The sequence below is a fragment of the Amblyraja radiata genome, chromosome 15, assembly GCF_010909765.2.
Source record: "Amblyraja radiata isolate CabotCenter1 chromosome 15, sAmbRad1.1.pri, whole genome shotgun sequence".
Taxonomy (NCBI): domain Eukaryota; kingdom Metazoa; phylum Chordata; class Chondrichthyes; order Rajiformes; family Rajidae; genus Amblyraja; species Amblyraja radiata.
This window is the reverse complement of record NC_045970.1, coordinates 38,243,631-38,261,230: the sequence shown is the minus strand read 5'-3', so window position 1 is coordinate 38,261,230 and position 17,600 is coordinate 38,243,631. Positions and strand designations below refer to the sequence as shown.

Here is a 17,600-nt window from a genome sequence, read left to right as displayed (position 1 = left end):
CCGGGACACGTGACGGGGGGGAGGGGGGAGATTTGAAGGAGCGCTACATTATCAGCGACATTGTGAAACGTCACACCCCCTGACAATGCGCTCCCTTAATACTCCCCATGACAGTGCGCTCCCTCAATACTCCCTCCCCCTGACAGTGCGCTCCCTCAATACCCCCTCCCCTGACAGTGCGCTCCCTCAATACCCCCTCCCCTGACAGTGCGCTCCCTCAATATTCCCTCCCCCTGACAATGCGCTCCCTTAATATATGAACGAGTGCCATTAATATTTTTCCCCATTGCACCTTCACCACAACACGCTGGCGTTGCTACAGTATATAACCCGCAACACGCTGGCGTTGCAACAGTATATAACCCGCAACACGCTGGCGTTGGAACAGTATATAACCCGCAACACGCTGGCATGTGCAACATGTTGCAACAGTATATAACCCGCAACACGCGGGCATATGCAACTTGTTGCAACAGTATATAACCCCCATCACAAGCTCAGCATGGCTGCAAGAACACAGACTTCATCTCAGCTCCTCCTCTCCACTCTCCCGGCCACTCACTGCCTGTCTTACTGGATCAAACAAAAAGAGCATTACCCTGGAAGACCCCCAGAGTGACAGGTAACCTCGCCTGGCTGAGCTTTTCCACATTTATTTACTTGCAATAAATTCTCCCAAACAAAATGATTGCGATCGTCATGTTATGGCTTAAGGATTTTTTTTGAAAAAGCTTGCTAAATTATTTTCCTTCGAAGCTTCAAAGGCACAAGTTTAAGACACAAAGAACTGGAAAAAAAAGCAGAACAAAATTTGGATCTGCCAATACACCGCAATGTTTTCTCTGGAACTCTGTAGATTGAGGGGACCTGATAGACGTCTAGAGAATTCTGAGAGGGTGGATGGTGGGGAAAGGTACAATGAAAACCTTGCTTGCAGCAACACCACAGGCACATAGACTCAGACAAGCCCACAAAAGCAAGGAGTACACCTCAAGTACAAGACTGTAAAAAAGACAATGAAAGGGTGTTATTGCAAACATCTACAATTAATGGTTCAATGGTACTTTATTGTCACATGTAGCTAGGTACGGTGGGGTTTTTTTGTTTAAATCCAAATTAATAAAAATCTTACTAACATAGGCACAAAAATAGGCACATTTAGACTTAAGTACAAGAGTGTAAAGATAGTAGATTACACTGAGGCAATATACAAGAGTCGCCACGTATCCAGGGCCATTTTGTACCCTTCAAGTTCAGTTTGTAAAATAGTAGTCTTTACTTGGGCATAAAGGTCCGTTGTCCTGGCGACAGAAAACAAGTACATGATAGTGCAAGAGGTGGTCTGTAGTGTTCTGTTACTGAGGTTGGAATATGACATATTTAATTGCCCAATGTCTTACATTATTTTTAACCATCATCTTTATAGTGCAATAACTGCAGTTATTATTGTTTCCTATATTTTAGTTTAGTTTATTATTGTCACATGTGAACATTGTACATCGATACAGTGAAAGGATTTTTGATGCGTGGTATCCAGTCCGCAAAAAGACTATGCATGATTACAATCAAGCCGTCCACAGTGTACAGATGCAGGATCAAGTGTATAGCATTTAGTGCAAGATAAAGTCCAATAATGTCTGATCAATGATAGTTTGAGGGTCTCCAATGAGGTAGATAGATGGTAGGTCAGGACTGCTCTCTAGCTAGTGAGAGGACGTTCAGTTGCCTGATAACAGCGGGAAAGAAACTCTCCCTGAATCTGGAGGTGTGCGATTTCACAATTCTGTACCTCATGCCTGGTGGGGGAGGGGAGAAGAGAGAGTGGTCCTTGATTATGCTGGCATCGTTGCCGAGGCAGCCTCTGGATCTCCATTTCCTACAGTAGCTCATCTTACATAGACACAAAATGCTGGAGTAACTCAGCGGGACAGGCAGCATCTCTGGAGAGAAGAATGTGGAGAGAGCACATCTTCATCGATCTCATCCCAGTCGTACTCCTCAACTCCATCAGACCCCTCTTCCCTCCCTACAGCCAGGTTTGCCTCTTGTAGCCACTTGGCCTACTGTTTTACCGTTTCAGGAGAAAGGCTAGGCACAATGGGCCCTAGAAAAACTGACTACATCTGTGACCCATTACTTAGGGAAGTATCGATGGTTCTGCGGACCAAGACGTTGAAGGTTTATTGTTGACAGTACTGACAATCTGATTCATAGGTTCGATGGCACCAGGCATTCAAATGGAGGTGTGTGTGGATTCAGTGGAATCTGCAATCAATGCTGAACGGGGAGGTACGTATTACGCGGGGAATGGGGCGATATGGATCACGTGCAGGCAGAGAATAGTTTACCTCGGCATCACATTTGCCAGAGATATTGTGGCTAATTAACCTACAAACCCGCACATCTTTGGGAAGTGGGAGGAAACCAGAGCACCCGGAGGAAACAGACTGATTTAAAATAGTTTAGTGAGATACAGCGCGGAAACAGGCCCTTCGGCCCACCGAGTCCACACCAACCAACGAACACACGTACAGTAGGACTATTCTACACACTCGGGGAAATTTACAGAAGCCAAATAAACCTACAAACCTGCACGTCTTTGGAGTGTGGGAGAAAACCGGAGCACCCGGAGAAAACCCACAACATCACAGGGAGAACGGACAAACTCTGTGCAGACAGCACCGTAGTCAGGATTGAACCCAGGTCTCTAGCGCTGTGAGGCGCAACTACCACTGCGCCACCGTGCCGTCCAATCTGTTACTGATGTTTCTGCTGAGAAATGATTAATACCTGTTCTTGTTTTGCAGGAGCAAGTCGAATTGAACTGTGTTCCAGTCTCATAGAAGGTGGCATCACCCCCAGTATTGGTGAGCAGCAAGGGGCTTATTTTGGGTCTGTTATTTCTCTAATCGACAAAGGCAGGGAAAAGCAAAGTCACGGAGAGGTGCTGCAAACTTCCTTCAATCCCTTTCCAGAGCCACACAGGGCAGCGCACCAGTTCTGAGGGAGAAGGCAGGAGAATGGGGTTGAGACGGAAAAATAGATCAGCCACGGTCGAATGGCGGAGCAGACTCGATGGGCCGAATGGCCTAATTCTGCTGCTACGTCTTATATTCAGTGCTTCCTTCTCAATAGAATAGGAGATACAGTGTCAGATGTATCAGTGTCACATAAAGTGACCTCGGTTGCGGTCTGTGTGGAGTTTGCATGTTCTCACATTCTCCCCGGGACTGCGTAGGTTTCCTCCATGTGCTCCGGTTCCATCCCACATCTCAAACACATGTGGGTTTGTAGGTTAATTGGTTGCTGTAAACTGACCCTAGTGTGTAGGACATAGAACTAGTGTATGTGTGATCGATGATCAGTGTGGGCTCGGTGGGTCGAAGGGCATGTTTCCACTCTGTACCTCCGGGTGCTCCGGTTTTCTCCCCCATCCCAAAGACATGCAGGATTGTAGGTTAATTGGCCCTCTGTAAATTGTCCTTAGCGCGTAGGGAGTAGATGAGGAAGTGGGATAACAGCACTAGTGTGAACGGGTGATTGATGGAAGGTATGGACTCGGTGGGGCAAAGGGCCTGTTTGTGTGCTGCATCTTTCGAATCAATCAACAACAGACCATTTGGGCCAAGGGTCCGGTTTCTATGCACTAGGCAGATTGTAACCCTCTCTCCTTTCTTGTATTAGATGCCGCTCCACTGTTTCCAGTCATGTTCTCCTCTCTTGTCTTTCCCGGGATACTGCCTGGATTAGAGGGTGTTAGCGTGAAGGAGAGGTTGGACAAACTTGGATTGTTTCCTCTGGAATGCCGGTGGCTGAGGGGAGACATGATAGAAGTATATGAAATTGTGAAGGAAAGGAATGCATTTCTGAAGATAAGATGTTGGAATAACTCGAGGGCCTGAGCTACAGGGGCAGGCTAGAACTCTATTCCTTGGAGCGCCGGAGGATGAGGGATCATCTTATAGAGGCGTGTAAAATAATGAGGGGAATAGATAGGGTGAATGCACTGAGTCTTTTACCAAGGGTAGCGGGGTATCAGGAACAGAGAACATAGACGGGAAAGATTTAATAGTAGGAAGATTTACCCGAGGATCAACATTTTTACACAGAGAGTGGTGGGTATATAGAACGAGCTGCCAGAGGAGGTAGCTGAGGTAGGTACTATAACAACATTTAAAAGACAGTTGGACAGGTACACGGATAGGAGAGGTTTAGTGGGATATGGGCCAAACGCAAGCAAGTGGGACTAGTGTAGATGGGGCAACTTGGTTGGCACGGACGAGTTGGGCAAAGGGCCTGATTTCCGATTGACTGGTCTGGGAGTGGGGAAGGAGGAAGGGAAGAAAACTGTACGACCCTGGGTCAAAATGGAGATAGACACAAGTGCTGGAGTAACTCAGCGGGTCAGGCAGCATCTCAGGAGAAAAGGAATAGGTGACGTTTCGGGTCTTCAGAACTTCAGTTAGTTCCGACCCGAAACGGCACCTATTCCTTTTCTCCTAAGATGCGGTCTGACCCAAAGATCTTAGAGCAGAGCTCTGCTCTACGATCTTTGGTCTGACCCGCTGAGTTACTCCAGCTTTTTGCATCCATCAACTGACCTACTGACTAGTTTAGTTTAGCTTAGCTCAGCTTAGTTTAGCTTAGTTTGGCTCAGATTGGCTACTGTTTATGTTAGCTTTGCTCAGTTTACTTTAGCTCAGCTTAGTTTAGTTTTTGTGTCTATGTTCGGTATAAAGCCACGTCTGCAGTTGCTTCCCGCACACTGTGGGTGAGAGTGACCCGGTTTGTGTTGTGCCTGTGCTTGGTGGGAACAGGTTTGTTGCAGTTGGTGAAGCAGTCGGTACGGGTGCCGGTGTTTGCCATGGTCCGTCCACGCGGAGGGGACTTCCTCTACAACGACAGCGAGATCGAAGTCATGAAGAGAGACATCAGGATGGTGAAAGCCAACGGAGCAGACGGCGCCGTGTTCGGGGTGCTGACGGACGACGGAGGGGTCAACGCTCAAGTATGCATGGACCTGATCGGTACGAGTCTCACACTTACCTGCGACAATCAGACTCCGGCTTTTAGTTTACCTTGGTTTAACTCAGCTTAGTGCAGGTTAGCATGTTTAACTTTAGCTTAATTAAGTTTAGCTTACCTTAGTTTAGTGAAGTTTAGCCGTAAATTAAGTCTGATGAAGGGTGTCGACTGGAAACGTCCAGAGATGCTGCCTGACCTGCTGAGTTACTCCAGCATTTTGTGTTTATCTTAAGTGTAGCTTAGTTTAGTTTAATTAGCTTAGTTTAACTTAGCTTAAATTAGATTAGTTATGTTTAGTTTAGTTTATCTTAGTTTAGCTTAGCTTAATTTAGCTTAGTTTAGTGAGACAGTACGGAAACAAGCCCTTCGAACGACCGAGTCCGCGCCGATCAGCAACCACCCAGTACACTAGCACTATGGTACACACTAAGGACAATTTACAGAGGCCAATTAACCAATAAACCCACACGTCTTTCGGATGTGGGAGGATGCCGGAGCACCCAGAGGAAACACACGCGGTTACCAGGAGAACGTGTAAACTCCGTACAGACAGCACCCGTAGTCAGGATGGAAACGGGCTGTAAGGCAGCGACACTACTACTGCGCCACTGCGCCGTCCTTGAGGGTGGGTACAATCTGGAGATCTGCCAAACTTTTACAATTATGGACACAAACACATTAGGGAAACATGGTGGCACAGCTGGTAGAGCTGCTGCCTCACAGCGCCAGAGCCCCGGGTTCGATCCTGACCTCGGGTGCTGCACGTGTGTCGAGTTTGTATGTCCTCCCTGTGACCACGCAGGTTTTCTCCGAGTGCTCTGGTTTCCTCCCTTATTCCAAAGAAGTGCAGATTTGCAGGTTAATTGGCTCTCTGTAAACTGTGTGTCGGGAGTGGATGAGAAAGTGGGATAACATAGAACTAGTGTGAACCTGTTGGTGTGGACTCGGTGGGCTGAAGGGCCTGTTCCATGTTGTATGTTCCATGTTCTAAACTAAACTAGTTCAGGCAGCATCTCTGGAGAACATGGATAGGTCACGTTTTGGGTCGGGAACAGACCCTACCTATCCATGTTCTCCAGAGATGCTGCCTGACCTGCTGAGTTACTCCAGCGCTTTCTCCTTCTCTTTTGTAAACCAGCATCTGCAGTTCCTTGTGTCTCAACCTTTCACACTTGCTCTTTCACACGCTTTTTTTACACAGAGGGTGGTGGGTGTATGGAGTGAGCTGCCAGAGGAGGCAGGTGCCACAGCAGCATTTTGGAGAGGTAGATGGGTAAGAAAGGTTTGATGGATATGGGCCAAATGCGGGTAAATGGGACTAGCGTAGTTAAGGCATGTTTGTCAGTATGGACAAGATTCAGTCATAGAGTCCTGCAGCACAGATCGTCTCAACTTCTCCATGCCGACCAAGATGCCCCACCTACACTAGTCCCACCCGCCCACGTTGGGCCCATAACCACAAAGCCTTTCCCTTCCATGTACCTGTCCAATCTACGTCCTTTAGCAACTCGCTCCATATACCCAGTACCTTCCGTGTGAAATCATTTCCCACAGAATGTTCCTATTTCATTTCCTATTACTAAGAGTTTATTTTTGCGTTTATTTTCATTTTAGTTGTTCATTCAGGATGTTTAACTATTTCTTCCGCTCTTGCAGCTGAATCTCGACCCTTGTCCGTGACCTTTCACAGAGGTGAGTACATTTGAGAGAGGAAGGATTACTCATAACAGTACCTCATGCAATCCTGAGTCATGTCATTTGCCGCTGGTACCTTATTCTTATAGAGTCACACAGCGTGGAAACAGGCCCTTTGGCTCAACTATGCCCACACGGACCAACATGTCCCATCCACGCTAGTCCAACCTGCCTGCAGTCCAACCATGTACCTGTCCAGATGTATTTTAAACGTTATGACAGTACCTGCCCCAACTACCTCCTCCAGCAACTTGTTCCGTACACCCACCACCCTTTGTGTGAGCTAGATGAGGCAGGTGCTATATCTAGCACCAGAGGGTGGAATTCATTGCCATAGACAGCTGTAGAGGTCAAGTCATTGGGTATTTTTAAAGCAGAGATTGACAGGTTGTTGATGAGTAAGGGTGTCAATGGTTAGGGGAGAAGGTAGGAGAATGGGACTGAGAGGAAAGTATAGATTAGCCATGATTGAGTGGTAGAGCGGATGAGCCGAATGGTGTAATTCTGCTCCTATGTCTTATAAATCTTATAAACCTAAAACTAAATCTAAATGGGATTAGTTTAGATGAAGCATCTTGGTCAGCATGGACGTGTTGGGCCGAAGGACCTGTTTCTAGGGCTCTGTGATTTGGCATGCTTTATTTTCCACAAGCCTCCTGTAGTTTAGATTAGTTTAATTTATTGTCACGTGTAATAAGAGACAGTAAAATGCTTCTGTTGCATGCTAACCAGTCAGCGGAAAGACTAAGGTAGACAAAAGTGCTCGAAACGTTGCCTATTTCCTTCGCTCCATAGATGCTGCTGCACCCGCTGAGTTTCTCCAGCACTTTTGTCTACCAGCGGAAAGACTATACATGATTACAATCGAGCCGTCCACAGTGCACTGGTACAGGATACAGGGAATAACATTTAGTGCAAGATAAAGTCCGATTAAGGATAGTCCAAGCATGTCCAATGAGGTAGATGGTAGGTCAGGACACCTCTCTAGTTGGTGATAGGATGGTTCAGTTGCCTGATAACTGCTGGGAAGAAACTGTCCCTGAATCTGGAGGTGTGCATTTTCACACTCCTGTACCTCTTGCCTAACGGAAAAGGGGAGTAGAGTGAATGACTGGGGTGCGACTGGTCCTTGATTATGCTGCTGGCCTTGCCGAAGCAGCGTGAAGTGTAGATAGAGTTAATGGAAGGGAGGTTGGTTTGTGTGATGGTCTGGGCTGCGTCCACAACTCTTTGCAATTCCTCATTCGACTAAACTGTTTGTCTCACACCTCCTGTGTGTCTTCTTTCAGCCTTCGATATGGTACACAACCCCTGCGCATCGCTGGAGTGTCTCATCTCTCTGGGCTTTGAACGAGTCCTCACCAGCGGTTGTGACAGCACCGCACTAGAGGGACTGCCGACTATCAAGCGCTTGATTGAACAGGTGAGTTGAAAGTTTCGGTTAGAATTACAGCACGTAAACCGGCCCTTCAAGCAACTGAGTCCATGCTAATCATTAATCAACCGTTCACACTAGTTCTATGTTATCCCACTTTCCCAATACGCTAGGGGGCAATTTACAGAGGCCAATCAACCTCCAAACCTGCGTGGATTTTCTCCGGGTGACCCGGTGTTCTCCCACATTATGTGCAGGTTCGTAGGTGAATTCGCTTCTGCTCTGGTTTCTTCCCCGTCTCGGGGATGTGGGAGGAAACTGGAGCACCCGGAGGAAACCCTTGCGGTTACAGGGAGAATGCGCAGACTCCACACAGACAGCGTCTGAGGTCAGGATCGAACCAGGGTCTCTGGCGTTGTGTGGCAGCGGCTCTACCAGCTGCGCCACCATGCCGCCCACAATGTCGCCTGGGTCATGTAGAACATACTGTTCTCAGTCCGCCTTGGCCTACGTGATCTGCCAGTTGTTAAACACTTTATCTCCCATTGCCATTCCCTAAACTTTCTGTCCTGGGCTTTCTCCACTGTCACAGTGAGGCCAAAAGCAAATTGGAGGAACAGCACCTCATATTTTGTTGGGCAGCTTCAACCGCAGCTGTATAACTATTGATTTCAATAACTTTGAGTAACCCTTGCAACCCCTCTCTCTCCGTCCCTCCACTATGCTAGTCGTCATACTATTTTCACTATCGTTCTGTTGAGTTTCACTGTCTGTATAACTCGCTATCACCTAGCCCAGAGCCAACAATAGACCATTGTGGGCTCCACCTTTCCTTGATTATCGTTAGTTTTTCGATATCTTTCATCCGTTCTCTCTATATCTCTCTATAATCACCGTCTATATCTCTTGTTTCCCTATCCTCTGACCTTCAGTCTTAAGAAGGGTCTCCACCCAAAACATCACCTATTCCTTCTCTCCAGAGATGCTCCCAGATCAGCTGTGTTACTCCAGCTATTCGGTTTAAACCAACATCTGCAGTTCCTTCCTGCACATGTTCCTTTCTGTTCTTCAACCCTCTGCCTGGAAAAGGATCCTGTGGACGGCACATCTCTGAGTGAGCAAGGTTCTCCTCTTCTCTGACGTAACTTAATCGATCTCCGTGAGATAGGAAATTTGGCCGATCAGTAAAATTCCTTTATTTTGATCACTAACGTTATTTATGTTTTCATTCATATTTTTCAGGCAAAGCAAAGGATAATTGTTGTAGCAGGTATCTACACTTTTTGTTTCAATATTATTCTGTAGATTTTAATTATTTTTTAAAATTGTAATGAAGGGACTATGGTCTGGGGTGGGGTTGAATAAGCGAGTTCGGTATCTCGATAAACGCAAGGAATCATGGGATTGGTCAAAGGTCATGCGGGATTAAAATAAAGCGAACGCAGCACTCTATAAACTGTATAAATTGTTAACTATTCTCCCTAGGAATTAATCTAGAATTCTGTCAACTCAATAACTTCCTTTCTTGTTCTGCTGTTCACACACTACTTACACAGTCCCAATTCCAGTTCAGTTCATTAATCTGCAATTATGAGATATTAAAAAAGTTAAAGAATTTATTATTTTAATTTAATCCTTAATGTGTTTGCTCCTAGAATAAGAAAATATTACATGTGTTTGAAACATTTTCTTATCTTTATTCATAATTTATGTGTAAAAATATATTTAATGTGAGGCAGGCAGCGACTGTATCAGTGTGATGTGGGCTGATGCTTTACCTACAGGCGGTGTGAATGTACCGTTAAGGCAAACATTCATCTCCGATGAAAACTGAGTACTGGGTTGGCCCAGTGAAAGAGCCTCCAATCCGATATAAGACATTTAACTGGGAAATGCCTGCCGTTTAGTAATGGATAGATTGAGTGGAGGGTCTGTGTTGCTCCAAGTGTGCGGTGCGTTTCATAGAAACATAGAAATTAGGTGCAGGAGTAGGCCATTCGGCCCCTCGAGCCTGCACCGCCATTCAATATGATCATGGCTGATCATCCAACTCAGTATCCCGTACCTGCCTTCTCTCCATACCCTCTGATCCCTTTAGCCACAAGGGCCACATCTAACTCCCTCTTAAATATAGCCAATGAACTGGCCTCAACTACCCTCTGTGGCAGAGAGTTCCAGAGATTCACCACTCTCTGTGTGAAAAAAGTTTTTCTCTCGGTTTTAAAGGATTTCCCCCTTATCCTTAAGCTGTGACCCCTTGTCCTGGACTTCCCCAACATCGGGAACAATCTTCCTGCATCTAGCCTGTCCAACCCCTTAAGAATTTTGTAAGTTTCTATAAGATCCCCTCTCAATCTCCTAAATTCTAGAGAGTATAAACCAAGTCTATCCAGTCTTTCTTCATAAGACAGTCCTGACATCCCAGTAATCAGTCTGGTGAACTTTCTCTGCACTCCCTCTATGGCAATAATGTCCTTCTTCAGATTTGGAGACCAAAACTGTACGCAATATTCTAGGTGTGGTCTCACCAAGACCCTGTACAACTGCAGTAGAACCTCCCTGCTCCTATACTCAAATCCTTTTGCTATGAAAGCTAACATACCATTCGCTTTCTTCACTGCCTGCTGCACCTGCATGCCTACTTTCAATGACTGGTGTACCATAACACCCAGGTCTCGCTGCATCTCCCCTTTTCCTAGTCGAGCCACCATTTAGATAATAGTCTGCTTTCCTGTTTTGCCACCAAAATGGATAACCTCACATTTATCCACATTATACTGCATCTGCCAAACATTTGCCCACTCACCCAGCCTATCCAAGTCACCTTGCAGTCTCCTAGCATCCTCCTCACAGCTAACACTGCCCCCTGTCTTAGTGTCATCCGCAAACTTGGAGATATTGCCTTCAATTCCCTCATCCAGATCATTAATATATATTGTAAATAGCTGGGGTCCCAGCACTGAGCCTTGCGGTACCCCACTAGTCACTGCCTGCCATTGTGAAAAGGACCCGTTTACACCTACTCTTTGCTTCCTGTTTGCCAGCCAGTTCTCTATCCACATCAATACTGAACCCCCAATGCCGTGTGCTTTCCCCCAGCCATTTCGCCAAGTGCACGTTGACCAGCACAGTTCGCCAGCCCTTGTTAGCAGAGGCTCTTTGTGCGGGTGTTACCCGAAGTACAAAGGTTTTGTGGAGGTTCTGCGTTAGGATCAGGCACGCAGCGAGCTAGCGAGAGGGCTGTCAGATCAGATCAGATCAGCCCAGGTTGCCGAGTGACCGAAGGGCGGGTTTTAATGGGTCGTTATTAAACTGTTTCGTCTGTGCGGCATCGGCAGCTCTCTCTCTCTCTCGCTCAGATCCCCCACCCCAACTGTCGACAAAGTCTGACTGAGAAAATGCTCCCCCTCATATTACGGGTTGGCCCCGTGTTTACCCACTTGCTGGGGAGGGCGGCGCCTCCTTCAAAGAGAGCGAGAACAGGTCCCGTCAGCTGGGGAGCTGTGACCCACTCCTGAGTGAAGCCTCTCGTTTGGCTGCGGTTCAAATGGCTGCAAATTCTCATAATTATAACTGCCCGGTCACCCGGAACCGGCTCCCAACTGTGTTACCTGACAGACTGGAACCAACCCCAGAGGTTAAAGCGACAGCATCTTTATTTAAACCAACCCACCTCGAAGGTTTAACCGGCCTGTTCAAATCCAATCTGAACTTTCCAACCTACAGCACATTCTCCTCGTTTCCTTCAATCCAGGAAGGTTGTTTAGATAGGAATGTGAGGACTGTCTCAAATTGGTTGACCACACAACTTGTAATTCATGCAAATCAATATTGACTTTAAATGGCTGTGACTCAGGCTAATGCCAGAGATTTGATAATTGACAGGTTCGTTCCAGGCATTCTTGCGTTTTCAAGGCTGGTGCTATATTGAGTCAATAATTTAAATAGATACAATTGTGGATGTGTGCATACTGCTGACATATTTGACCGATGAATTTATTTATAAATCTCATTGAAATGAATACGCAGGTCCGTACACACACAGTAGCTCAGCTGGCGAGAATGTTTATCCCGAATGACCCATGACCTGGGCATGCGCAGTTGTAATACCGAACTCGCTTATACAGATTGACCTAAAAGAGGATTTTGTCAAAAATGGATCAATATTGTCAGTTCTGACCTTTGCCATTGTATTTGAGTCATAGCTATATAGGGTCATAGGGTCAGTCTGAAGAAGGGTCCCGACCCAAAATGTCACCCATCCTTTTCCTCCAGAGATGCTGCCTGACCCGCTGAGTTACTCCAGAACTTTGTGTCTATATGCAGGGTCATATTTGAGCCATAGGGCTATAGAGAAGGCTAAATAACCTAAAACAGTACAGCACAAGAAAAGGCGCTTCAGCCCACCATGTTCATGCCGAACACATTTTGGGCAGGACAGTGCTGCCTCATAGCATATAGCAAGGGAGACCCGGGTTTGATCCTGACATTGGGTGCTATATCTGTGGAGTTTGCACGTTCTCCCTGTGACCTCGAGGCTTTCCTCCAGGTGATCCGGTTTCCTCCCACATTCCAAAGACGTACAGGTTTGTAGGTTAATCAGCCTCTGTAAATTGCACCCAGTGTGTAGAGAGTAGATGAGAACGTGGTGATCAGCGTGGACTCGGTGGGCCGAAGGGCCTGTTTTCATGCTGTGTCTCTCAATCAATCATCTGCAGTTCCTGCATCTCCTTAAAATGTTAGTTGAGTATAGAGATACAACCTGGATATAGGCCCTTCTGCCCTTCAGCCCACGCCGACCAGCGATCACAAGTAGACTAGCTCCATCCTACACACTAGAGACAATTATCATAAGACATTAACCTACAAGCCTTGCACGTATATGGAGGTGTGGGAAGAAACCGAGTACCCGGAGAAAACCCATGCATTCACAGTGAGACCATACAATCTCTGTACAAAAGGCACCCAGGGTCAAAGATTACTCCAGGTCCTGGCGCTGTGAGATAGCAACTCGACCACTGCGCCATGGTGCCATCCTTAAAATGATTGCAATTTCCCTTCCTTCTCGTTGTGGGGCTTCATGAGACTGCCCACTAGGGGTCAGTGTCTGCATCTTCCCCCCTCTGCAGTCACTGCCTTATGTTGGGTTCTGAATTAAAGAGAACAGGACAGAATTTCAGCAGAAACTGATTACAAATGTCATTGTATCCTTTAAATAGAGGACGGAATAGGTTGGGTCTGGTTTCCCTAAAGTGAAAGAGGCTTAGGGCTGACAAAGAGGTTTGCAAAACTACAAAGGGCATCGATAAGATAGACACAGAGTGCTGGAGAAACCAGCGGGTCAGGCAGCATCGCTGGAGAACAAGGTGACGTTTCGGGTCGAGACCCTTCTTCAGACTGAGAGTCAGGGGAGAGGGAAACTAGAGGTATGAAAAGGGCACAGGTAAGATGGAACATAGACACAAAATGTTGCAGTAACTCAGCGGGTCAGGCAGCATCTCTGGAGAGACGGAATGGGTGACTGTCTCAGGTCGAGACCCTTCTTCAGACTATTCCTTCATATATTCCTGAAGACTATTCTTCAGATACCATTCCTTCTCTCCAGAGATGCTGCCTGTCCCGCTGAGTTACTCCAGCATTTTGTGTCTAATCTTCGGTTTAAACCAGCATCTGCAGTTCCTTCCCTACACATTGGTAAGATGGATATGGCCACAGTCTTTATTCCAGGGTATACAACTAGAAGGCCTAGGTTTATGTGAGAAGGGAGAGATCAGAAGTGGACCCTGACCCATAGAGTCATACAGCACAGAAACAGGCGTCTTCAGCCCAATGTCCATGCTGACCAAGATGCCCCCGGCTCAAGCTAGTCCACCCATTTCCCCGCGTTTGGCCATATCCCTCTAAACCTTATGCAACAAAAAGGAACTGCAGATGCTGTTTCATACCAAAGATGGACACAAAATGCTGGAGTAACTCATTGGGTCAGATAACGTCTCTGGTGAAAATGGATAGGTGATGTTTCGGGTCTGAAGAAAGGTCCCGACCCAAAATGTCACCTATCCATTTCTCTAGATATGCTGCATGACTCAATAGACAATAGGTGCAGGAGCAGCCATTCGGCCCTTCGAGCCAGCACCACCATTCAATGTGATCATGGCTGATCATCCCCGTTGTGCTGTGCCAGCACTTTGTGTCTGTCTTTCCTCTAAACCTTTCCTATCATAGAGAAAGGAAGAGTCAATTTTTTCACACAGATTATGGTGGGTGTATGGGACTAGCTCCCAGAGGAGGTAGTTGAAGCAGGTACTATCACAAAATTAAGCAGGTACATGGATAGGAAAGAGTTTGGAGGGATATGTCAAACACGGGCAGGTGGGACTTGCTCAGTTAGGCACCTTCGTCAGCATGGATGAGTTGGGCCGAAGGGCCTGTTTCTGTGCTGATTTTCTGGCACCCTCTGGATTCTCAGTTTTGCCGGACTAACAAATGTTACGACCTCGCGGGTGTGGGGGCGGGGGGGGGAGATACCGGCCCACAAAGCCGGCCGTGGAAAACGGCAACGGGAACGGATCTGCCATCTCCGGCCTGGCCTGAGTTCCAGAGCCCCGGCCACAAGGGGCAAATTCCACCCGCCGATCGGCCACGGAGGTCTCGATGAAGTCAGATTGGCTGCCTCTCCCGGCTTAGGCACCACATTTTCGGGGATGCGAGAGGCTGCCAGAGGGGATTTCAAGTGCGCTCTCGTAATTTTGACGATTAAAGGAGGTGCCGGACCACCAGTTGCCGGAAAATCGGTGGTGGACCCGTACCAGCTGAGCGACACAGCAGGTAGTGCTGCTATAAGATCGCCAACGGTGAACGTTTGCTCTGTTTCCAGGTACTGCCCTGTATGTAGTTTCTTCCTCTCTGACCAAAACACATATTTTATTTTTCTTAGGCGGTGGAATACGGAAAGAAACCTGCAAAGGATCCTGGAAATTCCTGCATCCGCGAATTCCACTGTTCCGCCCGCTCGTCCCGAGAATCTTTAATGAAGTTTCGGTAAGACTAGTGGAATGATTGATTCAGGTGGTGGATTTTGCGGAATGTTTGAGGGGAAGGTTACCTCCATTGCCTGATATTATTGCAGCTCCAGAAGACTTTGGTTAGGCTGCATTTGGAGTATTGCATGCAGTTCTGGTCACCTCATTGCAGGAAGGATGTGGAGGCTTTGGAGAGAAAGGTAGAGCGGTAGAGTTGCAGATACAAGAGTGAACTTTTAGGGGCTTTTAGATAGTCACCTGGATAAAGTATTCATTCATTCTTTTATATGCAGGGAATTGAGGAATATTTGGGTTTAACTTTAATATTGTCACGACTATCAAGGTGCAGTGAAAAGCTTTGTTTTGCATGCTAGACAATCAGATCAGATATACCAAACAATCAAGTCAAACTCAAGTACAATTGGCAGAGCAAAGGGGAAGATACAGAGTGCAGAATATAGTTCTCAGCATTGTAGCGCATCAGTTCCAGACAAAGTCCAATGTCCTCAATGGGGTAGAGGTGAATCAGACAGTACCCTAGCTAATGGAAGGACCGTTCAGAAGCCTGATAACAGAGGGGAAGAAGCTGTTCCTGAGTCTGGTGCAGCCCGTTTTCAAGCGTGTGTACCTTCTGCCAGACATGAGCGAGGACAAAGAGGAATGGAGGGTGGAGAAGGAGGATGGGACTAGTGGAGATGGAGCATGTTGGTTGGAATGGGCAAGTTGGGCCGAAGGGCCTGTTTCTCCCCTGTGTGACTCTATGACTGTCTGAGTCTTCTTCTCATTAGGAATGTCTCGGTGTCCATGGGAGCATCGATGGCCCCAGCAGAGTACATTGTGAAGGTGGCTGATATCAACAAGGTCAGGATGTTGATAGCCATTGCCAAGGATGTGGTATAAAACCCGAGATCATCAATCCTGGGAGTGTCGGGAAGCAAGGAGCGGCGACAAGGAATTACCCCCCCTTCTCTCTGAACATCATGAACCTTTGGTCTGTTGTAAACGGGAGCCATGTCAGGTCATATGAAGATGAACTCTGCCAACTCACACCACTTGTCCACCACCGATTTTCCGGCACCTTTGGTTCCAGAGCCTTTCTGGATTATCCATTTTGCCCGACCAACAGAGGTCACGGCCTCCGAGAGGAGTCCAACGGTACTGGAACGGTCTGTCTAGGCCACCAGAGGCCGAGATACTGGTCTGCACCCTTGCCATCTTAATAGACATAGACATAGAAAATGAGTAGGCCATTCGGCCCTTCGAGCCTGCGCCGCCATTCAATATGATCATGGCTGATCATCCAACTCAGTATCCTGTACCTGCCTTCTGTCCATACCCCCTGATTCCTTTAGCCACAATGGCCACATCTAACTTCCTCTTAAATAGAGCCAATGAACTGGCCTCAACTACCTTCTGTGGCAGAGAATTCCACAGATTCCACAGACTCTCTGTGTGAAAAATGTTTTCCTCATCTCAGTCCTAAAAGATTTCCCCCTTATCCTTAAACTGTGACCCCTTGTTCTGGACTTCCCCAACATCGGGAACAACCTTCCTGCATCTAGCCTGTCCAACCCCTTAAGAATTTTGTAAGTTTCTATAAGTTCCCCCCTCAATCTTCTAAATTCTAGCGAGTACAAGCCGAGTCTATCCAGTCTTTCTTCATATGAAAGTCCTGACATCCTAGGAATCAGTCTGGTGAAGCTTCTCTGTACTCCCTCTATGGCAATCCTTCCTTCAGCAGGACCACCTGAACTGCACACAGTGCTCCAAGTGTAGTCTCACCAACGACTTGGCCAGTTGTAACATGACGTCCAAACTCCTGTACTCGATGCCCTGACTCAGTCACTTGTGACTTTGAATATCTTATCCACTTCAATCAGACTTCTCTGTTCTCACAGAACAGTTTCTCCGATGAAATCCCTCAACCATTTCAATATGTCTCCCTTGGTAAATCCCTTCTGTACCTTGACCTCATTCCTAATGTGCGGTACCCAGCATTGACTGCGATATTCTAATTGATAACAAACCAGTTATTTTTATACTTTGTAATCTAGATCTTTATTAATAAAGTCTTGAATCCCCCTATGTTAGCTTTGCTAATTTATTCGAACAGTTAAAGATTTCTGTAGGTACAACATCTCGATTACTACGGGTGTCAGGGGTTAAAGAGAGAATGTAGGGGAATGGGGTTGAGAGGGAAAGATGGATCAGGCATTGTTTGAATGGCGCAGTAGACTTGATGGGCCAAATGGCCTAAATCTGCCTTACAACGTATGAACATTATTTCAAGCCAGGTCGAGTTTATTGCCATCTGCACAAGTTCGGTGAGGGGTGGGTACAATGAAAATCTTGCTTGCTGCAGCACCACAGGCACATGGACTCCGATAAACACACAGAAACATAAATGGTACATAAATTACAAATACATGGTGCTGGACAGTGAAAAGAAAAAAGAGACTGCAGGTAAAAAAAATAACACAATT

General features: G+C 46.8%; 1 protein-coding gene across 1 annotated transcript; it reads left to right on the top strand.

Annotated features, from left to right (window-relative positions):
• The first annotated feature begins 585 nt into the window (after window positions 1–585).
• cutc (cutC copper transporter) lies at window positions 586–17,202 on the top strand. Its single transcript, XM_033034093.1, is given in 11 exon segments — window positions 586–622; window positions 2,215–2,289; window positions 2,808–2,867; window positions 4,818–5,027; window positions 6,682–6,717; window positions 8,010–8,143; window positions 9,338–9,365; window positions 13,357–13,375; window positions 15,051–15,070; window positions 15,073–15,136; window positions 15,906–17,202. Coding segments are annotated over 10 exon segments (753 nt in total). The 5' UTR covers window positions 586–622; window positions 2,215–2,219; the 3' UTR covers window positions 16,018–17,202.
• Window positions 17,203–17,600: the final 398 nt, after the last annotated feature.